This window comes from Tyto alba, unplaced genomic scaffold (genome assembly GCF_018691265.1).
Source record: "Tyto alba isolate M040663 unplaced genomic scaffold, T.alba_DEE_v4.0 Super-Scaffold_10, whole genome shotgun sequence".
Taxonomy (NCBI): Eukaryota; Metazoa; Chordata; class Aves; order Strigiformes; family Tytonidae; genus Tyto; species Tyto alba.
Genome location: NW_024881262.1, coordinates 26685065 through 26709894, shown reverse-complemented (window position 1 = coordinate 26709894; position 24830 = coordinate 26685065). Strand labels below are relative to the sequence as shown.

The 24830-nt window shown below is 45.9% G+C and overlaps 2 protein-coding genes and 1 long non-coding RNA gene across 4 annotated transcripts; 2 read left to right on the top strand and 1 right to left on the bottom strand.

Annotated features, from left to right (window-relative positions):
* Window positions 1-1185: 1185 nt before the first annotated feature.
* On the top strand, window positions 1186-11722 carry LOC104358947 (vitamin K-dependent protein C). Its single transcript, XM_009964623.3, has 9 exons — window positions 1186-1656; window positions 2013-2096; window positions 2473-2633; window positions 3600-3624; window positions 4131-4241; window positions 4959-5099; window positions 5443-5552; window positions 6514-6631; window positions 11052-11722. The coding sequence occupies exons 2-9, from the start codon at window positions 2030-2032 to the stop codon at window positions 11618-11620; spliced, it is 1302 nt and encodes a 433-aa protein (XP_009962925.2). The 5' UTR covers window positions 1186-1656; window positions 2013-2029; the 3' UTR covers window positions 11621-11722.
* On the bottom strand, window positions 4991-10911 carry LOC122153942. The gene is made up of 3 exons (XR_006165800.1): window positions 10575-10911; window positions 5830-5967; window positions 4991-5093 (listed from the first exon to the last, which is right to left on the bottom strand). It is a non-coding gene; the product is annotated as an uncharacterized LOC122153942 (long non-coding RNA).
* A 100-nt stretch (window positions 11723-11822) lies between the features above and the next one.
* LOC104358948 (coagulation factor X) lies at window positions 11823-23340 on the top strand. Of its 2 annotated transcripts, XM_042798113.1 has the most exons (9): window positions 11823-14213; window positions 14350-14469; window positions 16176-16336; window positions 17204-17228; window positions 17362-17475; window positions 18611-18745; window positions 19395-20008; window positions 21533-21650; window positions 22559-23340. In XM_042798113.1, the coding sequence occupies exons 2-9, from the start codon at window positions 14391-14393 to the stop codon at window positions 23134-23136; spliced, it is 1824 nt and encodes a 607-aa protein (XP_042654047.1). In that variant the 5' UTR covers window positions 11823-14213; window positions 14350-14390; the 3' UTR covers window positions 23137-23340. The 2 variants fall into 2 exon arrangements, with proteins under 2 accessions (XP_042654047.1, XP_042654044.1); XM_042798110.1 differs by having other exon boundaries at window positions 11823-14469.
* The last annotated feature ends 1490 nt before the right edge of the window (window positions 23341-24830 follow it).

Genomic DNA, 24830 nt, shown 5'->3' with positions numbered 1-24830 from the left:
TTTTAATGAAGGTGAACTAGAAAGTAGTGAGCCCAACACTGTAATTGTTTCGATTGAAACGGTTCCCTGGTATGCAAAGCTGGGAGATCTTGAAGTATCCTGAAGCATCTTTTCTTCGATCCCCTGCACCTGGAGTCGTATGATTACCTGAGAGCCCAAGTGTTGGCTTTTAAAATATGTATTTCTGCACTGCAGTAGCAAGAGAAATGTGAAAGCAGGAATATAAAGCCCCCAAAACACAAGGGCTGATGGAGAGCTAAATTAATTCTTTCTGTGTATCAATGTATGTTTAAAAAAAAAAAAATTTTTTTTAGGAGGCTGACACATTGGTATAAATGTTTTAGGTTGGCAGTTGACGTGCGTGTCCTAAATTTCCAACTTATACCAGGTCTTAGGAACAAGTGTATTCAAAAACATGTAACCTATGTGGTAGCAAGGCACTATTTCTAGATAGACAGGTCAGCTACAAATATTGTGAGTAATAAATGGAATATATGGTACTACACTTGTTTCTTTTTAGATTTCCTATTTCATGTTTCCTGTCTTCAGATGTGTTTCATAAAATTTATTTTCAGCAGTAATCTGTTATCATTAGTCTCAGCTGAAATTTTCTTGTTGAATGGCTGAATTAAGGATAAAGAATGTATCAATAGAGCTTTGCAGTGCACACATCTTCCCAGCCGTGATTTTGGATGCCACAATCTGTTTTGGTTTTAGCACAACTCCCAAATGGATGAACTTTGAAACCTCTGTTTAAAGGGAGCTTGTTTTCAAGCAAGTCCATGACCAAGTTTGTAAGGGAAAAAGAAAACCAAGTTTTGTAAGGAGTCAGAGCTCTCCTAAAAAGTCTCAGTGGGCATGAGCTGAGATCCCGGGGAGGCCCACCTTTTCCTGGCACGCGGTGGCACTTCCTCTGAAGGACACACAGTTGCAGAGGTAATTCACGCGGAGATGTGACGTGCTGGACGGCTCGCAGAGGTGCTGCCGCACAAACGGCTTTCAGAGAAGGGGGACGCAGTGGTTCATGCCATCTCCAGTGCAAGAAAACTTCTGAAAATGAGTGTGGGTTTTCTGTAAAATGTTTTTTTTATTCACAATTCAATAGAAGATTTTGTGCTGATGGTAGCTAATCCAGTACACCAGAAAAATGCAGCATGCTGGTACAAGCTTCTTGCCCTGCCTCCTCACAGCGGGCAGCTGGTGGGGCAGGCGGGGGCTGCTCCTGGCTGTAAGGGGGTTGGTTGCCTTGGCTGTTTTGTGGTGGAGCCTTTGATGAGAAAGTAAAGTGGGAGGACTCTTAAAAATAGCAATGTGTCTCTTTTGGGTGATTGCGTGCTGTGAGAAGGTGGGAGGATCTCTCAGGAGATCTCAGCACTGGGTGGTTACACTTTCAAACTAAATATAACCATTTCTACTTGCCAAAAAAGCCAAAACCAACAGATTTTAAAAAGGCAGAGTGGATGCCTCAGCTGTTTCACTTTTCTCCTGCATGCAGGTAAATTGTCAAGCTCCCCCTGAGCACTGTTTGTTTAATGACTAAAAAGAAGGCACTTCATGTCACTCTGAAGAGTAAATATCTGAAGTTATGGATTAACTAAGTTCCAGCAGAGCTCATGGCGGAAGAATAGATCACGCTGATTCACACTGAATAAAGCAGTAAGTGCTTCAAAAGTATCGTATCCTTCGGGATTTCAAAGTACAGCTTGCTTTAATGAAACATAAAGCTTGTCAAAAATGCCTGGTGACAAGGGGAGGATGGTGGGGCAGAAGTGTTCTGGGAGACCTGCTGGTGGGTTAGAGGGAACCAGACTGGAGGTCCTCTAGCAAACGGCCGCTTTGGGGCTGGAATCGGAGAAAGTCAGAGCACAACGCAGGATTCGGTGAGGGAGCTGCTCGGAGAAAAGCAAACGAAGCAGCTAGCTGATCTGTCTGAACAGAAACTGTCTGCGGCGTGGGGGTCGTGCCGCAGCCCGGCAGCGCGCTCCCCTTCTCACCTGCCTTCTCTTCTGCAGGTGACTCCTGCTGCAGGATGTGGAAGCTCGTCACCATAGGGGTGCTGCTGGCTGCCTGCTCTTCACGAGTCTGTGGTACCTCAAGTATGTTTTCATTTTAGATGTCCCCTTCCCCCTTTTCCAGTCACTGCCAGTGACGACTCTGTCGGTCACGGGGAGTGGCTGGAAACATTCCCATCAGGGGGGTTTGAATTCCTCTAACAGAGGTTGACAGACAGTGCTGGCCCACGCTGGCTGCCTGGTCGCAGCCCTCGTGAGCCCTACGAGCTGTCTGGGTACCACCGAGCAGAGGCCGGAGCTGCTTCCGCAGCACAGCACTGACAGCCCGTGGTTTCTAGGGCAGGCTCTCTTGCTGTGCTAGAGGGGGGATATTGCTCTGATAAGTGTCCTTTGGGAAGGACCAGTACCAGTTTTCAGCCAGGTCTTTTCCCTGCTCGTGCTTTCACATTTTTGCTTCCAGTATTTTACAGCAATAAAGATGCAAACCAAGTTCTGAGAATCCAGAAGCGGTCGAACTCTTTTCTGGAGGAGCTCAAACCAGGCTCTATGGAACGTGAGTGCGTTGAAGAGCGGTGTGACTTTGAGGAGGCCAGTGAGATATTTGAAACCAAGGAAGCAACAGTAAGTTGTTTTTTTAAGGATGAATATGGGACTTCACTAACTGTTTTCTTAAAATATTGCAATGCTGGGCATAGGAGATCTTGCTGGCAGCACTGAACGTGCCTCACTCCTGACTCCTGAGTTGTAGGCATAGTTTTGAATGTAATTGTGTTACTGTGGTTGTCAAGTTACCACCTGTAACAGGCCACAAAACTTGGCTGCTCATGCCTGTCCCACCTGACCTAACTGTGAGGTTTCAGTCCTCGCCAGGTAATCCCAATCCCTGCTTGACCCCGTTGGCTATTCTTGCTGCCATGGAGTTTTTCACAGTCCTTTGCCCTCTGTTGTCCATTCGCCAGCCCTGGCTGCCTTTCACTGTGTCTCCCCAGTCTCCCACCTGTGCCTGACAAACATTTTTCTTATCACTAGGTTCTCCTTCCTTTTCCAAACCTTATATTTTCAATTGGATGCTACCTTTATTGTCAACATCGCTGATTTCTGCCCCTTCCCACTCCCAGTCATGTTGGCTTGGATGTTTTATTGCTCTGTTAAGCAGAGTAGGCTCACCACAGAGGATGAACCAGTCCTTGCTGTCCCTCAGACCCCAGAGTGGAGTGGGGTCTGTCTTCCCAGTGCCCACGTTTTGTCTAGCTGGGCACAAACTAATTGTGCACGCAACAACACAGGTGACTTACCTGGTGGTAAGTGACAAGAAAACAGAGAAGCTGTTGTGGGGACGTTGCGGGGCTGTGGCGCTGCTGGGTCTGCAAGCAGGGCGGGGGGTGTGTGCTGGGTATGGGCAATACACAGGTGTCCAGGTTGGGTTTTGTTGGTTTGTAGTGCCAGTCACGACACTGTCATGAATAATTAGACCAATGCTGTTGACCGGGATGCTGTGCTCTGTTGGCCATGACCATTGTACACTTTATATCCCTTGCTTGTTAAAAATCTGCTTCTAGCCTTAATATAAGTTTTGTTTCTCCACAGCTAAATTTTTGGACCAAGTATGTAGGTAAGTGAAAGGCTTTCCTAATCACTTCTCTGTGTTTCCTCAAGAGTGACTGGTATTCAGCCTTCGTGCTGCCACATATCACCTACTGATTCAAATTCTCGTTCCCTCTTCTATGGGGTGTGCAAAGAATGTTTTCCTGTTCTATTGTACAAGCAACCTTCCTAAAAAACCTGAAGTGCATCTGTGCCTATCATCAGTCACCTCCCCAGAGCGAAGGCACTAGTCAAAAGTGCTCTCTGGCCCCACACCTACTCTTCACAGTAACCTGCCTCTGCCCCATCTGCCTCAGGTTTTGCTCTTTCTTCCCCTTCTGCCCACTCCGCTCACTCTGCGGCTGTAATTCGGAACCCAAACAAACCCTCTTGTCTGTGGGCCAGCACCACAGAGGTGTCCCCATCCGGTAGCAGAAACCACGGATGATGCTTGGGGACCTGGGGAGGGTCTGTTCATGTTAATGTTTGATGTGTGAGCTCTGTATGTTTCAGGGACTGAGTTTTCTGTTTCAGATGGAGATCAGTGTGAGCCAAAGCCTTGTTCCAATGGGATCTGCAAGGACAATATTGGAGAATTTTCCTGCATCTGTTACAAAGGCTGGGAGGGGACTTTGTGCAGTTACGGTAATGCTGCCTTTACTCCACTATGAAATAACATTCTTTGTGACAGGGATCTTTGTGTAACAGGGATCGATACTTTTGTCATTGTGCAGTTTACTCACTTCCTTTACTAATGTAATTTCTCTTTTACTTCATGATGTGGTAAAAGGATTATCTGTGCTTATCTAAAGCAAAACGAACTTTCTCTTGCCATGGGAGAGTTTTGGAGATTTGAGATGTCTACATTTTACAAAAATACTGGAAATAATTCTGTAATGCAGGGCTTTCAGTTACGTTTGAACTGTCAGCACAGGGATGTTGGTGAGGTTTTTTGCAATACAGGGGAAAAACCAATCCATTCCAAATATTTGGTTGTCATTACTGTGACAGTTTCTTCCTTGGACAAAAGCTGGATGGCATATTTAGGGACGAGCATGTATGTCCTGTGTCATCAACAGTGCCCTGTCTGACTTGCACCCAGTAACGGTGAATTTTCTGTTCTCCAGCTTACCTGCCCTGGCAGTAATCTCAGTTTTCTCCATCTCCCCACTGCCTTGTTCTGGACCAAGGTCTGCTTGCTGTCTCAGGGCCCGAGTGCCATAAAAGCCCACAGCTCTCATCCCAAATCCATTGTCAGCTGTTGCTCACTTGAATCACGATGTCATTTTGCCACTTCACCTTCCCGTGACTCTTTGGATTTCCAACTTCTCATGTCTCTCTTGCTGATCATTTTTTCCGCAGAGGTCAAATACACCAACTGTTCTGTCAGAAATGGAGGATGTGAACACTTCTGCAGGGATGACCCTGCCAACCAGTGCCGCTCTTGCAGCTGTGCGTCTGGGTATCAGCTGATGAATGACCACACCACGTGCAAGCCTGTAGGTAAGAGGAGGATATTCATCATTCAGATTTGACAGAGAATTATTCAAACGTGAAGTAAGAGGGTTTTATGGGAGAATTGTCTGCAGTGTGCTTTGTACTGGTTTTCAAAACATCCATTCCATGCAGAGGTAACGCTGCGTCTGCCTTTCCCAACTCCATACCCACCGTATGGCCTTTAACTCGTGTTTGCCTCATGGAGACAGGAAATTGCTTCCTCTGCAAAGCACGGAGGGACTTCCATGAAGCCACGAATAGGTCAGGGAGATGGAGGGAAAGCTTTAGAAAGAGATTTTGTGTTGAGTGTTCTGGTCTTTGCTAGTTAACTTCTCTGCATCTCCTGCAGTGGAGTTCCCCTGCGGAAGAGTGAAAATGGAGTACATTGAAGCCAAAGCAGGATTCAATATTCGGCTCATTGAGGGAAAAATAGGAAGAAGGGGTGTCAGCCCTTGGCAGGTAAGGAGGAAAGAGTTTTTCACCACAAATAGTTCAGGCTCTCCCCGAGCAGCTCTGCCTGTGTAGATGCTCCAGAAAGGCTCATACATTACTCGGTGTGGTGTCACATGAAGCTAAGATTCCCTTAGCTAGCTTTTTCAATAGCAACACAAAAGTTGGAGTAGCAGGAAATAGAACAGTTTATTATCTGTTAGGACTCTTGACCTTGTCACTGTTGCCAAGTTTCTTACCTTGCCTTGCCAACAGCATCAAGAGAGAGGATAGTGGTGACACTTACCTACTCTCTTGCTCCATCCTGGGGAAGGCCACTTAATCAGTGCAGCTTGTGCTGCTCCAGCTATTGTAACAGCCTTCTGGTGGGAGTGTGAGGTAATCTTCTCCCCTTTCTTCATGGATCTGTTCTTAGAAACCTCATCTGTCATAAATACAAGTTAGCAGGTTTAATCAGCAAAATATGCCATCGCTTTATGGAGCAGGTTGGTCCATCACAGGGAAAGGGGAGACCTCGCAGAGCGTATCGTGTAACTAGTGAATGCATATAATCAGGGCCTGGTTCTCTTTGACAGTGAAGGCCCTTTTACACCGTAGCATGAGAGTTGCAGCCTGAGATGATGCACTGTCTCTGGTGTGCTGTGGACACAAGAATAATCCCCTCATTTGAAGGGGGTACTTCAAAGATTTGAAGTAACAGAGCGCTTCTTTGCAGTGACCAGCATCATCCCATGCTGATTCAGGTGAAGCCAGCCCTCATTCCAGAAGAATATTCAAAACTTTTTTGTAGGTGTTCCACAAAGTCCTTATTCGTGCTGCGTTTGCCCCACTCTAGAGCTTTGGCTTCCGTGAATGTAACACGCTGTGGTGATCGATGTGTCTGGGTATTTTGCAACCACAAAGAAGAATGTGTACAGTATTTTATGAGCCATGTTCCATACAGTGTCACACCTCTCTTTTTTTCTTTCAGATTATGCTGCAGAATAGCAATGGGAGATTTCTGTGTGGGGGTGTTCTCATCCATCCATCTTGGGTCCTAACGGCAGCACACTGCACTGAGGGACAAGAGGGGCTCAAAGTAAGACTTGGTATGGAAAAAAAAGTCTGTCCTTGTTTTTTTTAAATACAACTGTTTTATTCCCAAGGTTTATTGTCTCAGAAGAAAGACTAGCAGGTTATGAAAACAAAAGTCCTTCGTTGTTGGAGCAGGTTGTCTAGGAGGTGTTTAATGTGCACTTTAGCAGAAAATAAAAAAGCTTAGTAAATATCTGATCTAATTTAAGCCACTGTCAACCTTACTATGGAAGTGAGCTGATGTCTTCTGAGCACTGCTGCTTGTATATAAAGTAGAAAGACTTGGTCTTTTCTGCTGACGTTTTTCTGGTGGTGCAAATATTCAAGGTCATCCCAATACCAAAAAAAAAAAGAGTCTTGATCCCAGGATGAGAATGTCACAGTGCCTCTTCCAGCCTTTCCATACATTGGAACACCATTACTTAGAAGAGTGTCAGTAGAGAAGGAGGAGAGGTGTTGCAGAATGGCAACACTTCCTTTATCGGCACTGCTGCTCTTAAGCATGAGAAAATATATGTCAAGTACAGTACTGCTCCTGAATTAACAGACAAAAATAATTAGTGTTTTATTCACACTTACGTAGAATTTTTTTTTTTTTGTATTCATGTTTTCTAACTACCATTGGTGACAGAGGCATAACAGCTCAACCACTTTCTTTCTCCGTTAGTGAAAAGATAGGTTGTTCCCAGTAATTCTGGAAAGTCTTGCAAGTATATTGTCTGTATACATAGCCTTAGAAATATATTGTCTGTATGTGTGTTCCATATACACTGTGGATGTGCAGATGTTTGAGAACAGGGACAATAAGGCACACACGGATGGCTGTGCTTATGTACATCCTCCATTGTTCAACATAAAGGAAAAATGAAAAAGCCTTTCTTCTTCTTCAAAGTAGAAGCGCATGTGGTAGTTTGGAAATATGTATACAGACTACACATCTCTAGGCACTTCCAGTAACAGGCAAGTAATTTTCTTCCCTTTTAAGTGATTGCCAATATGTATATTTAGTTTTAGTGGGGTCCAAGAAGAATAAATAAACCTGTGCAGTTTGCTTGGTAAAGGATCTTGGAATGTTTTAAGGGGAAAAGCAACCGTCAGATGTGGTGCTTGAATGCTCTGCAGTGCTAGATGTAGTTTTGAGTGAAACTTGAAGGAGATAGGTCAGCAGGAAGATGATAACCAGGGGAAGTGTTGAGGCTGCACTTAAATTACTTCACCCTGGCCTTGTACTGCAGGATTTGGTAGAGACCTGTGCGGTCTGACAAGCTTTCAGCTGGGATAACCACACCCAGAGATCTCTGCAGCAAAGAAAGAAGGGGTGGGATTTGTCAAGAGAGTCCTGTGCTGTCCAAATAAAAAGTGATTTTCAGTGGGTGAAGAAGAGTGTTGGCACTCGAGAACCATGATTGGAGAAGATTTTTTTTTTTTTTTTTTAGCTTAAATGAAACGGAAAAGACGCCTTGCACATAAATCTGGGATGAGTATACAGAGTAATTTATAGTGTGAGGATGATCAGCGATAGGGACTCAAATGTCTCTGACTCTCCTAGCTGCCCAAAAGATCTTCCTTATTAATAGAGGAGGAAGCAAGCGTGTGGTCATGGACTGAGAGTTGACACACGAGAGGAGAACCCTTCTCATTCAGCCTTGAGCAATATTGCTGTGGTGAGATGGAAATGACAGGAGGGTCCTTTATTGTGGTATTGGGGGGGGGGGTGGAGGGTGGTGTGCAGGACTGAGGTGACTACAGCCTGAGACTTCAGCAAGAGAGAAGAGATTCTTCTCCAAATGATACTTCAGGTCAAGCAGAAGGGAACCTTTTTTAAGACCCAGCTAACATCACACGGTTGTCCTTTTACATGTATCTTTTGGGCATTTCACTGCAACTGGAAAAGCAGTTCTCATCAGAGGAACGCGTGCTCTAAACCCTGGAGACATCGAGTGATATACACGGGGCAGAGATTTGAGGGGAGACATGCTGTGTCTGGGGGGGCAGGCGTGAGCTCCGTGAGGGTAATGAAGGTGTTTGTACTGAGGTGGCAGGGGCGATACCTCTGTCAGGCTGGGGTACCCAGCACTGCTCTGTACTTGTCCAGCTGCAGCTCTCTGCTTGCCCCCCACAACAGCAAAACTGGAGGGGAAGCTCGCATCTGGGTTTGCACTCATGAGCTTGGGGAGCAGTCTTGTAGCAGGACTCACATGGCTTTTTAGTGTTTGAAATGAAAAGTTAGAGTCCCTGAAGTTTTAGAAGATGGATTTAAGAATAACCCAGTTTTCCTGTTAGTGGCTTTTGCTCCTTTGCCTCCAGCTTAAGAGCATCCAGAAGTGTGTTCAGAGCTCCAAGAAAATAGAACATATAAGCGAATATAATAATTCAATTCAGAATACTGTCTTTCCCTTCAGAGAACAGGTCTTACACTTCCTTATTTATATAGAACTTCATAGTTAATGTCTTTCTGCCAGCAATAAGATTATGATGCTCCTTATTGTGTAGAAGGAACCTAGATGCATTTCACAGAGCCCCTAGGTTCTGTACATGTAGGTGTGGGTAGGAGTTCTGGAATGAGAAACTGAGAAAGGAAGTATTCGTGACCAGAAGACAAAAGGGTCTTCTCCTGGGCTGGGGCAGGGGAAGCTGTTGCTACAGTAGTACGGTGTGAAAGCTGTCAGCCACTTGTTCATAGGTGTCTCGGGATACAGACAGTTCATGGCCGTGCTTGTAGATAGAGCATGTGAAGCCTAGCAGGGGGTATGCTCCTGCACAACTAAACTGCCTTCCTCAGAGAAGATCATCTGACCGTGTTCGGGTCCAGAGTTTTTTCTGAGGCCTAAAGCAGAGTTTTGTATCTGTGAAGATCAGAATAACTCCCTGCCCCTTATCTGCCAGTCAGCCCCCAGCCCCAGCAGCTGCAGGGTGGGTAGCAAGGAAGCGTGCTCCAAGGGTGCTACGGACACTGTAACCACAAAGAAGAAAGGTCACGATAGCAGGGAAAAACAGATTTGTGAGTGTTGGCTTGATAATAGCAAGTCCCTCAGGCTCTGGTACTACAGGTGCCTGTCAGAGCAGTCTGCTGTAGCCATGTATGAAGTGTCTGTTGGCTGGCTGCAGAGGAGCAAGAGGAGAGACTCAGAAATAATTGGTCTAGAAATCCAAGATCCAAAGCTGGACTTAAGGGGGTCTTTGAGAATCTATTTCTGGAACAACTGTGGATCGTAAAGTCCCTACGCTTGGAGACACTGACAGCCTGAAGCACAGGGGGGCTTACACTGAGGCAAGTGACTGCAGAAGACCTTGCTCACACAAAGTCAGAGCAACTTGGATTTAGAGTTTGTATGTGGAGGGATTCAATTAAGACTGAACAAAGGCAAAAGTTAACAGAGGGGAGGTGGAGGAACAAATTGGAAGGATGGTATTGTGAAGCACACATTTGAAGAGGTGGTGATAAACAGCAACTTCCAACACACTTACAGAGAGACCGAAAAGGAAAGGGCACTCCTGTCACACATGTGCAGCATGGGCAGGGGTGAGGTGTCAGCCTGGATGTCCGGCCACCTCACGTGCTTGGATGTGTGTGTGCCTGCCTGCAGCTCGAATGTGCATAATGGACAGTTCTCCAAGGAAGTGTTTTTATCAAGTATGTACTGAAGTAGGCCTTGAAATGAAGCTTAAATTAATCAACAGCACAGTTCAGAAGTGTGGCCGCCACTGATAATTACTCTCGAGGCTATCTCTTCACATCCTATCGGAGAGATCTGTTTCTGTCTTCTCCAGTGTATCACAAGTGATTTGCTCTTGCCTTTCTGGCCCTTTTCAACTTAGTTTCCTGCTTACTGTTCCATAACTGCTTGGCCCACAAAGTGGCCATGATCACGTAGCACAAGTAACAACTGAGAAGTCTTAAGTAGTCAGAAACTCCTTAAAATACCAATGCAAGATTTCAGAAAGGAATAGCCTTACCTTTGTCTTACAAATCCTGAAGTTCAGTCAGTCGGACACCGATTATACACCACAAAGCTCATGGACTGTTGTGTTTTGCTCTGCTGTGTGCTTGCTCTCCCAGCTTTTAGTGCTGACTCCAAGAAGATTGTTTTCCTCCTGAAGAAGATCTTTCAAGTTGCACGGGTGTACTGTAATATCAACACAACAAGGCAATACACAGGCATTTCAGTTTCTCAACTGACGACCATACCTCTAGGATACTAATTTGTTTAGTACTGTATGTATTCCTGAGTTAGGTAAATATGGAAAGCTTACAGATTTGTCCGTCTAGTAAGAATGCTGTTAACCTATACCATAAAATGGACAAATAGCTATATTGCAAGGGAAATAGAAACGTGAAGTACAGTGCTAAAGCGCAGTGTAATCCGGATGCCTTGGTGTTCGAGGTGAAGGAAGATTCGGTAGCATCTGTCATCTTCTTGTTTGCTCCTCCAGGTAAATTCCACCGTCTCCGTATCGAGGCAGATGAGCAAACCATTTGGGTTGATAAATGTGTGAGCCACGAAAATTACACCAAGGAGACCTCCGATAATGATATAGCCATGCTGCACCTGGCTGAGCCCGTGATGTACAACAAGTACGCGCTTCCTATCTGCCTTCCCACTCGTGACCTGGCGGAGCAGGAGCTGACAAGAAGTGGGAGGCAGATGGTGGTAACGGGCTGGGGCAGCACAAGTGATGTCAACAGCAATTATTCTACTTTCCTCAGTTATATTCAAATCCCCATGGTTCCCCGGAACGAGTGTGCTCAGGCGATGAGATCTGCTATCTCTGACAACATGCTGTGTGCTGGCAGCTTAGGGGACAAAAAAGATTCCTGCAGTGGGGACAGTGGAGGCCCTATGATCACTAAATATAAAGATACTTGGTTTTTGGTAGGACTGGTGAGCTGGGGCGAAGGCTGTGGGAGAAAGGAGAAATTTGGAGTCTACACCAAAGTTAGTCAGTATCTTGAGTGGATCCAGCACCACATAAATGAAATGGCTGCTTCTCGGAAGGGTTGATTCTGATCCCGAGAGTCTGGAATATTGTGGCTATGTGCTAGTGACAGTATGCAGTGTAATGTGCTGTCAGACCTTCAGTATTAAATATTGAGTATGTGTTAAGCTTGTGTACTGTTTTCCTTGGTTATTTTTTTTACTTCTTTTTTTCTTTCTTTTTTACATTGTTTACATTGGCTAGTTTCCAGGTTATTTTGTTTGTTAATAGCACGCTCCTACTTAGGCCTTACAGGCAATAATACCCTGTTACACCGAGATGCTGGACAGTGTTGTAGAAGGTAAGATGGTCTGTGGTCAGATGACTCTGTCTTTGAAGTGTAAAATGACTGACTTGGTTTGGGTGAGGGGCAGGAGGTGACAAAGTGTTTTAGCAATTACTGTAGTGATACGGTTCTGTCATGCCAGCTTTACTCTTACCATATTATGCACAGGAACAGTTTTGGTTTACTCTGTATATTTTTTCTTTCAACACAATGAAATTTTAATAGCATCATCACTGCCTCCACTCATTCACGTCTTGCTCCAGTGCTCACACATGAAGTTGATTCAGCAGGTCAGTAGTTCACTAGAACTTCTCTGTATTTTCTATTCTTTGAACGTGCAATGCCTGATTTAACACACCCCCCACACACACTTCCTTAAAAGTCAATGGGAATTCTGCTGTTATTAAAAAGAGGTTTAATTCTAAGATTTTGCATGCTCTATTTATCCTGAGGTTTGTAAGTGTCTTCTAATTAGCAAGCTACACAAACACTTTTGTTCAGTCCTCTTCTAGTGAATGCAATCAGCTGCAGGCTATATTAGCATTACTCATACTTACTGATAAATGTATGTGTGCGTGTTTGCATCTTATCTGTCTGTCTGTGTGTATATCAGTAAATAAAATATACATAGCACCAGTAAGTTCATAGGAAGTCAAAATGAAGTTTAATACCACAATTTATACTTGTTTTTAATCTTAGCACTTAAGCCTCCTAAATACAATTAATCTTGTAGAAAAAAAAAAAAAAGTGAAACAAACTGTGCCGCAGTGATACACGCCTCCAACATCTCAATCAGGATTTGGGTCAGTGAAGAACTTCAGCCTGTTCTTGTGATGAGATTGTTAAACCAAAAAAACCTCAGCTACAACAAAATTATATTAGGATCTGTAAGGAATGTAATAGGGTGTCAGCAAAGAGGTTTAATACCTCTTAAACTTGTGGACTTAGTCTTGTTGACTTACAGGCTGTTTACATGCTTATTAAGCAAGTGCTGAAGTTGATTCCTGCATTAAAAAAGCAACAGGCAGGCTAAGGACTTCATGTGGGAGGTAAGCTGAAGAGTACAGCCAGCCATCTCCCTGTGTCACTGTGTCTATCTCTTTTTCCTTTTTTTCCCTTTCCCTTTTTTATTTGGGACTGGATTTAAGGATCAGTGAATGTTAAAGGCTAATGCTTTGAACAGCAGCCTCCCAGCCAGGGCCTGCCCCAAGAATACGTGCTGCTGAGAAGGCTGACATGGCTAGTCATTGAATTGCAAGGGAAAACACTATTGTGTTCAAAGCCAATAAAGCATGGGTGTAATTAAAGGCAGAAATCATAGTGTCAGTGAATAGCTGTGACTATTACAGGGCAGTATTTGCCTTCCTGCAGGTGACTGCTGTGAATCCTCCTACACACTGACAGCTCTGCGTATTTCAACAGATGTTTACAGAGCAGCCTGTGTATTTTCCAGATCAGTTGGCCTTACCTACTGAAAGATGGAGCGTCAGAAATCTTCTCTTAAAAAATCCAGATTTTCCTGAGGAAATTTGTTGCGAAGAAGTAGCTTGTATTGTTGGAGGATGTTTTTAAGGTCTTTTTCTTTTTTTTTTTTTTTTTTTTTTTTTAATGCACACATGTATGTGTGTGGAAACACACACACAGTTTTCCTCTGATTTTGGATTTCAGATGTGTTTCATAGAATCCAGAAGGTTGTCTCTCCTCTGTCAATATTTGTGACTGGTTAATGATCAACCGCTTGACCTCATGGCTGTTCCTGGTGTACATCCAAATTTCTCTCCTGTCTTCCCCTAAAAAAATAAAGAAAAGAAAAAAGTGAGTATACTTGCATGGTTCTGGGTAAAGTGAATGCATTCCGGATCCTGTGTTTTGGCGAAAAACAAAGAGGTATGTCCTGTTGAATCCTGGTAAATTATTTATCCTGGGAAGGCAATCTGAAGAAGCACAAACTTCTGTCTTGTAGCCGTTACTGCCAGGTACGTGGCGGATGGTTTCCTCGCTGGGGTTTGTGTGCATGGCTTCACTTGACACGGCCGGGGGTGGTTTCGCAGCAGCTGCCGTCGCTGGGCGCCCCGGCTGCCGCGCAGCTCGGCCTCAGCCTGCCATCCTTCGCGCCGCAGGCAAGGCTGTCGCTGGCACTGGCTGCGGCTCAGTCTGGGCCGGATCACGCCTCCCATCTCCACCGTAGCTTTTCTGTTGCTTCCGTAGGCTTTGGATCAGGCCCTGCACCACATCCCGGGCGGGACCCGTCTCTGCACGTTGCCTTGCGAACTGCTGGGATTCGCGTTGTCACGCGCAGCATCAGCGCGGCTTGGAGAAACAACGGACACCAGGTCAAAATGAACTCGATAGAATTTGCTTCCTCTGTACCTTGTCTTGTCCTTTTCCTCCTACTTACCTTTTTTGCAGGCTAATTCACCCTTGGTTTTATGACAGTATAGCAATTTCATTCTTCTTTTCCCTCCAAAGGAAATCATCGGGAAGTCAGAGTATTCTAAGTGCTCGCTCAAATGGAGGAGAGTTCCTCACTTGTGATGTTTCTCCTACTGATGTGTTCCATCAACAGCAGCTGTCCATTTTCATATTCAGGTAGGTGTTTCTGAATTATATTTTTAACCGAATTGTCTTATTGTGGCAGTCCTGGTGTTTAAAATGAAATTACGTTCCTTTTCTGAGCACAAAGTCCTGTGGGTTGAAGAAGTAGTTCCTGAAATGCATGAGAAAAACTACTCACGTATATATTTCCAGGAGAAATCAGCCTTTCTTCGCTTGCTACTTAGACCACTATCCTGTTGAAAAGTACTCTCCTTGTGACATTGAACTCAAAATCTGAATTATCTTTGCATGGCAAATTTTCCAATTTGGGAAGCTAAAATTGGGCACGTTCAACTTGTGTTCTCGGACTTCATGTTGATTTTACTACAAGTACACAAGGTTTGGAAATGGCTTTGGAGAGCTTTAGAACAGGCATGAGAATGTGCAGGATCTCACGAATCATTATGGCTGTCCTTGCGGAGGAGGAAGAGCAGAAGTGGAAGTGGTATCTGCAAACCAGAAGGCTTTACAACGGGCACATCCTCTCTGTGGGGTGCCTACTTACGATAGGTAAATCCTTGAATGACGACCCCAGAACTCGAGGGGTGGTGAAGGGCAGTTTCCCCATTACCAGACAGGAGGATCTGTCCAAAGCTTTTCTCAGCTATTTCAGTCAATTTCAGTCATAGCTGTAGATACCAATCCTGCAACTAAAGAAATGTGTGTCTTTATGGTCCATTTCCAGAACTAGTTTCTTTGTCAGAGGGATTTGACTTGTCTAGGACACCAAACCGGTACTAGAAAAACAGCGCGCTGTTAAGTGAACTGCTGTATGAATTTCAGTGGGCTTTGTCAGCATTACAAAGTGACCTTTCTTCTTAAAACATTTCTTAGCAGCAGTTTCTCAATCTTTTGGATGGGGTTTGGATATAGGGTTGCACTTCTGTAGATTTAACAGGTAAAAACCTCCATCTTTTTCTACATAATGACGGCACGTGGTATCAGTACATCCACGAGGGCTGAGTGAGCCCTCGTTTTCCTTCAGAGCATCCGGGCTGGAAAATCCTGGGAGCACGGTGCTTCAGCTAGAGGTGCCTAGCAAAGACTTGCTACAGAGCAGTGGGGGGTGTGTGGGAAGGACCTTACTGCCATAGTCCCTCTTCTGGCCACTCCTCCCTTAATTTATTGACAGTAATAGCTCGTTAAGACATTGCAGGAGGACAGCAGATAGCTTAGTGAAACAAAGTTGAGTTGTACTAAATGTAAGTGCAGAACTGACACGGAGCAGTGTCTGTCCTGTGACCACAGCAGCTACCTGGAAAGCACTGGCTCTCCAGTACTGAGTATCTAACAAAGCTGACACCACTTATAAACCAAGCTGCTCCTTTCGGCTTTATTTCCCCATGCACACACAGCCAGGCAGCTAATAACTGTTGTGAATCAGGAAGGTTAGGCAGAAAAATGCAACCAGCCCCCAGAGAAGAAGCTACAATACTCGAGAGTCTTGTGGAATAAAAAAATATTTCTGCACTAACCTCAGTAGTGTCTGAGTGGTGGGTCTTTCGATCCCCTAAAAGAAAGCTTAAACTACTGGTGTCTTTTGTTGGAACACAGACTAATTCGATTTTCCTTTGGGCTGTTTACATAGAATCCTGCTCCCCTTCTTTATATTATTTACTCAACTGAAAGCATGCATGGCTGGCTGTAATGGGGCCGGTTTATTGTCTTCTAGTATCAACTGTTCAATTTTGTTTTTCTAGTGTTTATGAAAAAAGATGAAGCGCACGAGGTGCTGAAAGTCCACAAACGTGCTAACTATTTTCTAGAAGAGATTCGTCCAGGGAGCTTGGAGAGAGAATGCAATGAGGAAAAGTGTTCATTTGAGGAGGCTAAGGAGATCTTCCATTCACAGGAGAAAACGGTGAGAAACTTTATGTTGGGAAAGCTAGAGGAAGGTTAACAGTGAGCTGTAGGTAACCCTTGGTGAGCCGCCCGGCACGGCCCTGGCAGGTGTGTGCCCGGGGCTTCGGCAGCTTGGTGGCAGCCGGGACGGGTCACTCGTGGCACCTGAGAGATCTCACGTTCTAACCCAGAGCGCAGTTTGTTGTGTAAACATGAAACACGATTCCTTAAAAGGATCCAAAACCTTTTTCTGTGAAAGCCTCAACCCAGCAACGTGTTTCTGACATTTTCAGAGGCCACTTGCTTGTTCCAAATCCAGAGGGGGCGCACCTGGCTCCCCGGGCCCGAGAGCACCCACCTGGGAAGGGGGCTGCCGGCCTTCTGGTGGGGACCTTCTGCTGCGGCAGGAGCTGGAACTGCAGTTGTAAATAGAGGCGCCCGATTTCTCCTGTATCTCACCCAAGTTGCTTAGGTGATGTCTGTCTTCCTTAGCCGGTCACGCAGCGCAGTAGAAATGGCTTCTCCGAGTGGAGCAGCTGGTGCCGAGGACCCTGCGCTGCCACGCTGCGGGGAGGAGGGGGGTGTCACTCCAAGCTGGTGCCACAGACAGACCTGCCGCTGGCTGGAGCATTTATGGATCTCAGCTTTCAGTTTAATTTTCATTCCAGTACGGTCCAGTTCGTGCACTCGGTGTCGGGCCCATGATGCAAACGAAAGTGAGCTGCATGGTGATGATCAGGAGATCTGCTTTGAGAATGTATTTCACGGTTCTAATCAAAGTGTTAATTTACATGCACCCTAAAAAAAATGGTTTTCTAAATTCTATCTTCAGTAACCAGTATGACCACTTACTGATGTTTTTCTCACTTGTGATTTCTTTTTGCAGATGGAGTTCTGGTTCAATTACAAAAGTAGGTAAATAATGGAATTATTAAAAAAATCTGTTTCTTGTGTCCCTTGTGGATACAAAGAATTATGTGGCAGTTTAAAGCCAGGCTTATCTTAATTCCCGGAATTACACTATGCCTTGTTTCTTCTTCTTAGATTTAAATCCGTGCAGTACCAACCCCTGTAACAACGGCGGAGTCTGCAAAATAAGACACTACAATTACTTTTGCATCTGCCCTCCAAAATTTGGAGGCGACAACTGTGAAAAAGGTGAGTACAGGAACGGGCACACTGACATTCCTTGCGAAGGAAGGATCAAGGCTGGAATTTGCTTCTTGGATACTTGAGCTGAACCTTTGCACAGGCTTCTCGCTGAGGTTATCCGTGGTGACACCAGCCTAGGAAGGGAACCACGTCGTGACAATGGCCATAGCTACTTGCAGCTCGGCTGTGCTGAGGGAGACGAGGGCAGCACCCCCTCCTGTCACGGGGCAGCTGCAGTTCTGGGCTCAGGCGCTCACCCGCGCGAGCCCCGAGGGCGCGGGGCCACCTCCCGTCTTCTCCCGGCAGGGGTGGGGGAGTTGCCTCTGTTGATCACTAGGCTAGTATCTCCTGGCGTCAGTCCCTGCACTGATGAGCGTTCGTGGATGGTGAGGCTCTATTCTCTTTTTAATTTTATTGAGTAAAGGCATCAAACAGATTAGCCAAAGCTTAGTGTAAACAAAAAACCCCTTTTATGTATGTTGTAATATATGAATATATGATAAAGTAAAAAAGCTGCAGATTTTCGGTCCTCTCAAATACTGTATCCAGTTTGCAAATGGCTGAAGCATGAAATTACAACAAAAGCCAAACTGATGTGGAAACTTACGAATCATAAGTACTTCCCCATCCCCACAAGTGCTTTTGTCAACCTTTTCTTTTTACAGTGAGGCAAATAAACCTGATTTTTTAAAAAAATATAACAATGTATAAAACCCACCAATTTCTTACAGACTTGGCCCCCACCACAATCTTTAAATCTGTCATGATATAAAAGGTAAGATGTGCACACGGATCAAAAATGGATGCATTTAGAAGTGTTCACTCTTCCAGGTGTTTTCTTGCCCCTGCCCTACAGGCAGAAAGGCCTTAGAGCCCAGCTGTGGCCTCGAGACAAAGCTGGCAAATAAGAAAATGGTAGAAATAGGTGAACAGCAATAGACATAAGGTGGCGTGTTTGGTTTGCTATGGATCAGCGTGGTTTTCTGGAACTGTAAGAGGTACCTCCTTCTGTTGCCCTGCGATACTTCAGCAGATTTTTTCCCTGCTTCCTTTCATATAATAACCGTGCTAGAAGCTGCGCCCTGCGCAGGGGTCCACGCGCAGCGATAAGCGAGCGAACGCCTGTGTGTTTCCATTGCAGAGAAGTTTGAATGCTGGTATAAGAATGGTGGGTGCTGGCAGTACTGCCGGGACAGCCGCAGCGCCTTTCAGGTGGCATGTTCCTGCGCAAAGGATTACACCCTGCACGAGGACGGGAAGAGATGCGTGCAAGCAGGTAAAGCGTGGGGCTACTGCAGGTGGAGAGCAGCTTGGCAGGCACTGTCTTTTCCCTTTCGCTAGTTGCAGAAGAGCTACACACGCTGTAGCTCCTGCAGCTTGTACTCAGTGCATGGAAAAGAGTTGCCTTATTTGTTAGTGCTTGGTTTATTTATTTTCAACTTTAAGGTTTTCTAATCTAGTGCCCCTGTGAGCACGTACTGGGTGAAGGAGCAGCTGTACAGTCTGTTCCTTTTAACAGCAGCACAAGCTTAGATCAACTTAATGGAGTTACAAAGCTAAAACTACGGTGTTAGGCGAAGGGACGTGACAAGGGGCTTTAAAACTTTGGGTTTTAAGGTGTCCCGTCACAAGCGGAGCGCTGTCCTGAGGAGAGCCCTCAGCAGGCTGCTCCTGGAGTGGCTGTGGGTCAGCAAAGGCACAGCCATGTGCTGTTTCTCGGTCATTAGCTCCACACGCCCTGGTCAGATGACGATGGGGGTGGGTGGCAAAAGTGGAGTTTGACACCAAGATGCCAGAGTTGTTCCTGGGCTCGTACAGGAGGGTTGAAGCCCATTCTTGGACAGGAAAAGTGCTGCTTTTGCACTGGAGTTTGACACGCCGCTGTGCACCCCGAACGCAAATCTTTCTGTCTTTCCTTCCTCCAGCGCGGTTTCCGTGTGGCCTGATTAAAGCCAGGCAGACTCTGGAGCAGCTGGGGCAGAAAACGCTCCCGAGGGGACTGCGTGAGCACGGGGCTGAGGTGGCCAAGCTGCAGCAAGGTGCTGTTGGGGAAAATGAGACCTCAAAGGCTGCCTTGGAGCAGAGCACAGGCACGGAGCGGGACGCTGGCCAGACGGAGGTGGCAGGCGATGCCTCGGGCTGGAACGAGACACTGGTGGGCTCTGGGGCCCCGCAGCCGCTGAGGGACGGTGCTGCTGGGCCGGGGGTGGGTGTCCCCCAGCAGGGCACCGCCAGGCCGGGCAAGCCCGGGAGCGAGCCGACCCCTGGCCCTGCGCGGCACGACGAGAGCACGGCGCCTGCTGCCGGGCAGGACGTGGTGGAAAACGCTGCTGGGCAAAACCAAAGCGGGGCGAGAGCTGGCCAGAAGCAGCCAGGGGCCATTCGGGCCCTGCACGGTGGGCTGGGGCAGAGCAGGGACTGGGGAAACGCTTCAGATACGCCTCAGCTGGTCCCGACAAATGCCAGCTCTACTTCAGAGCACACTGACTCCAGGATAACGGGAGGAACTTTGTGTCACCGTGGACATTGCCCCTGGCAGGTAATACACTTCTGCCAGCCGGGCCATAAATACCACACGTAACTGCCTCCTTTATCACCGCTGGTTCTGTCTGGAGCAGAGTTCATCAAGCCATTATAAAGGGTTTTTTCAGGTTTAGAGCAATCCAGCCACATGTATTCTGCAAACCTCCTGCAGGTCTTTTTGATTCTCCCCCCTATCCTAGATAGATGCGCTTCTGTGAGCTCAGCTTCATACTTTTTCTCTTAACTACATCAGTCAGCTCTTCCCCTGCTCTGTCATTCAGGGTCTTTGTTCCTTAATGTTCTTGGTGAAAAGTTGTGTTTCTGACTCCTGCTGGAAAAATGGCTGGTGATATTTTTCACAAAAATTTTTCTACAGCCAAGTGAGATTCTCCATTAGCATGCTGAGCTCTTCCTGCTTGTTACAGTAAGGAAGATAAAACTGAGGGCCCAAATGTGAAGGCGAGTGGCATGTGGCAAGTAGTAGAACCTCCCTGAAGTGTTGCTTCTATTTCCACTATCTTATTTTGGGTTTTTAATCTTGATTTGGGACTTTTGGGTGGGGGAGGTGTATCCTTATTTGTTACTAATTTTCACTTACTTATATTGTCTCCATTTCATCAGTTTACTATAATTGTTTATGGGCTCATGCATAGAGTTAAGAGTGATCTAAAACACTCAGGTTACTGCCGGTCTGTTTTAGTGCTGTCACATGAAAAGATTTTCCCATTCCACACATCAGGAGGTATTTTACAGGTGGAAAAATAGGCTGAACCTGGGTGGACCCTTCAGTCATTGTGCACATCTGCAAGCTGAAATGTCACTGCTAGTAAGGTCTGTAGCTTTCTGCCACCTCACACACCTCCAGGAGCAACCCCAGCTGCCTCCCTTCCCAGCAAGTGAGACTGGATTTTGGGTTGGGAGAAGGAAATGTGGCCTGAATGCTGCCTAACATCTATACTTTCTTCTTGAAATTGTTACCGTCCAGGAAGTTTTAAATTTTCATTCCATCAGGCGATTTGTAATTGAATCTTTTACTTTATATATATATATGAAATTTTTTTTTTTTTAAAAAAGGACTTTGCAAACCCTTTATAGTTCTTCATAAACAGAGATGGAATTTTCAGATAATTTTTCTTTGCTAATTTTCAATGCTTTGTTCTAGTACTACTGAACAGAACCAACAGCATCAACAGTACATAGAATGAAGTCAGAAGGGCTTCTATGTAAAACGTGATGTTACTCCAGGAATGAGCCCAAGCTAGGGGGCCAGACTGTCGCAGCTTTTTCCACTATTTGATTATCAGTTTCACTGAAACTGCACAGTATAAAAATTTAAGCTTTTCCTTCAGTTTCATGGAGTAACAGGTTCAGGGAGGAGTTTAATTAAGAGATGCTGAGGCATTAATGGAGTTTTTCTTTGCTTGTCAGGCTGTAGTCATTACTGCCAGAAGCATTATTTTCAAGACCCAGAGCCTGCCAGGGTGCTGTGTACCCAGCACAGCCCCGGCACCACCTTCCCTTCTCCGCTGCTTTCATCCAGGTTTTGATCCGGAATAGTAGAGATGTGGGTTTCTGTGGAGGGAGTTTAATCAGCAGTCGCTGGGTGGTCACTGCTGCTCACTGCTTCGATCTCGTCAGACCGCACCACGTGACCGTCGGTGAGTACCGGCTGTACGAACACGCTGTACGCGCCTCCTTAAAGCCCGCGTTGCATTGTGCACCAACACAGGGAGGTGTGGCTGAGAAACAGATGTGGGGTTACCAAACGCTTCATTTTCATGGCAAAGGGGCTCCAGCTGCTCTTTTGTTTCCATGGCTAACCTGGGCGTGAGTGCAAGGCAGAGATTTCTCTTTTTCTGTCACCCATTTTGGCAAACTCTTTGTGCACGGAGACTGAGCACAACTCAGGGTACTACACCTCAAAAGGAAGGAGGGTTCCTGGAGGTCATGGTCTGCTCTCAAGTCAGTTTTGGTTTTTAATTGGCCCCACGATTAGTTTCCTGCTGCACTGCCTGCTTCTCACTGCCAGGTAACACACTACAGCACTGGTTACAACAGCAGGAACGGGAACCCCATGCAACAGGAACACTGCAATAAACACAGTCTTGGGCTTGAAACTTCCCAAAGAGATAGAGGCAAGAGAAGCAAAGTGAACCCAGCACTGGCTAACTGACAGGGAACAATTCTTCAGCCTTATCCACGGCTGCGTCTTGATGCTCCTGTCATGTTCCTGAGGGGGAAAGCATAAAGGCCCACAGGATCTTAGACAAAGCCTTCAAGACACAATACCTGCTTATAGTAAAAATCCCTACCCCCAAAGCCACAATCTCTGTATTCACCCAGCCAACAACTTGTTTTGCTGTTGAAGGGCAAAGGGGTGGGCTTGATCTGCAGGATTGTATCTGATTCATAAGGAATTATTGCTACAGAGCATGCTGCGTTTCGGTCTGTGCCTTCTGGGGACGAAAGGTCAGAGCATTAATTCTCTGTCCTTTCTCTTCCCCCCCGACCGTACCCTCCAGGCTCTTAAGAGTTTGCTTAACATTTCAACTTGTCATGAATGCAGGAGACTTCGACAAATACCAGAGAGAATTCAAAGAACAGAAGATTGACGTGGAACGGACCTGGACACATCCCCATTATGATTCCAATTACTACAACAGTGACATCGCCTTGCTGTACCTGAGCAGTGATGTTATTTTTAACGAGTACGCCCTTCCCATCTGCCTCCCAAGCCCCAGCCTTGCCACCCTGCTCTCCGAAGAAGGAAGAACAGGGATGGTGAGCGGGTGGGGTGCCACTCACGGCCGAGGTTCGACTCTGCGCTTCCTGATGAAAGTCCAGCTGCCCCTCGTGCAGAGGGAGACCTGCCAGCGCTCCACCGCCAGGCTCGTCACCGACAACATGTTCTGCGCAGGTTACAGCACCGAGGCTGCCGACGCCTGCAAAGGGGACAGCGGGGGCCCTTTCACTGTGTCTTACCACAACACTTGGTTTCTCCTGGGGATCGTAAGCTGGGGCGAGGGCTGCGCTGAAAGAGGAAAGTACGGTGTTTATACGAGAGTATCCAACTACATCCCCTGGATTAAAGAGGTGGTTGAAAGCGTGACAGATTCAGAAGACTTTTCCATTAACTTTTCTTAATGCCATCTTTAAAGGCAGGGACACTACTATTGCTACAGAGTATTTCAGTCGAAAGACACTGTGCAGTTCCTGTCTTTAATGATGTAAAATCAAGATTCTTGTCAAAGAAATTCTAAGTCTCTGCTTACCGTAAGTGGTTAAAATATTCATGCAAGGATTACTGAGTAAAATACCTGTGTATAATAAAGAACTATTCTGCAACTAGCAAAGGAGACAACTACAACTTCTCTTAATGCAAATTCCTATCAGAAATGCTTTGTTTTGGAGAAAGAAAAAGCTTTCCTTTTCTCAGGCCTACATGCCTATCAGGAACAGGCCAATACTCCTCTGTGCAAATCCCTTGCTCAGAAAAGGGCGGGCTTTGCTGGTAGTGGTGTCTGTCCTCTAGTTATGACACATGGTGCTGAACACAGCAGAGAGGGATCTGAGAATCTGTCACCAAGTACCCCTGCTACCTCAAATACAATTTTGTTTACTAAAATGCAAATATTTTCTGATACAAAAACATCTGTACAGAATCATGTATTACCAACAGCACTGGATACTGAGGGACAGACCCAGCTGCAGACACAGGAACATGAAAGGATTGTATGGGAGAATTCTGAAAGAAATACATTATTTATTGGGGGCTGGGGGTGAGCTCTGGGAGCTGTGAGGAAACGGCATCTCCTGCGCCTCAGCAGGCAGCCCTGCTTGCAGCACAGCGTGGCTCCAGCAGCTGGTGAGGAGAGGCAGGGAGCTGGGCCCCAGGCCCCCGCCACCCCAGCCCGCTCTGGGCAGAGTTTCACTCAAGCCAAACTACAAAACTGGAGCTGCAGAAGTAGCAAACAACAGAACTGTCCATTTATCACACTTTTTCCAAAAACAAAAAAGCCCTTTTCTTTATTCTGAAGACACCCCCACCTCCTCACGTACATAATTTACCTCTCCCAGTATTTGATGAAAACCAGCAATTCAGCCATGAGATACTTGTGATCACACATGGTGGGGAAAAAAAAAATACTATACAACCCCAGCAAGAGACAACTTCTCTATCATCACCCTAAAACAAAAGATTGATCCTGTGTACCTAGCCCTCCAAGAGGCTGATTTCCCTACACATCCTATGATGTTCCACATATTTAAAAGTAGTGTATGATGCCAAAAACGCAGGTGAAGTAAGATACCTGCAGGCAAGCATATCGCCCCCAACTAATTATCCCCTTTCAGTTGTAGAAACACCCCTCTCTGCTGCTTCTTTCTGCTGCAATTAATAGGTGTCTTTGTGACCCATGCGAGAAGTCATTTTGATTTTGTGACAATTCACCATGAAGTTTAAAATAACAACAGTACCCACACTGCTGAGTGGTTCTCTTCCTCAGCTTTGTTCAGCGCCTGATGAAGTCCATTACTACCATTCCACAAGAAATAGAACCTTTTTGTTTGCCTCAGAGAACACGTGACACCAAGCTAGTATGATTAATTTTGATGGCAAGAACCTGTATTAGGACTGCACAAGACCACCAGGGTCAGTAATTTAAGGACATATCTCTTAGTATTTAAAAGTAGCCCACAGTCCCCCATGGCTGCAGTACCAGAACTACAAAAAAAAAGCTTTGGGAGGGGGAAGGAAGCTAAAAAAGCCCATCCTAACCCAGAGACCTTCAGGGCCAGGCAGAACCTGGGTATGAACAGCCCTACACTGTTCACTTATT

What these genes read in the sequence shown, in the direction of transcription:
- LOC104358947 (XM_009964623.3), top strand. Translation starts at nt 2,030, where the DNA reads ATGTGGAAGCTCGTCACCATAGGGGTGCTGCTGGCTGCCTGCTCTTCA. An exon ending in GGGGACTTTGTGCAGTTACG is followed by an intron (nt 4,242 to 4,958) that starts GTAATGCTGCCT and finishes TTTTTTCCGCAG; the next exon opens with AGGTCAAATACACCAACTGT. An exon ending in GGGGTGTCAGCCCTTGGCAG is followed by an intron (nt 5,553 to 6,513) that starts GTAAGGAGGAAA and finishes TTTTTCTTTCAG; the next exon opens with ATTATGCTGCAGAATAGCAA.
- LOC104358948 (XM_042798113.1), top strand. Translation starts at nt 14,391, where the DNA reads ATGGAGGAGAGTTCCTCACTTGTGATGTTTCTCCTACTGATGTGTTCC. An exon ending in GAAGAGATGCGTGCAAGCAG is followed by an intron (nt 18,746 to 19,394) that starts GTAAAGCGTGGG and finishes TCCTTCCTCCAG; the next exon opens with CGCGGTTTCCGTGTGGCCTG. An exon ending in ACCGCACCACGTGACCGTCG is followed by an intron (nt 21,651 to 22,558) that starts GTGAGTACCGGC and finishes TCATGAATGCAG; the next exon opens with GAGACTTCGACAAATACCAG.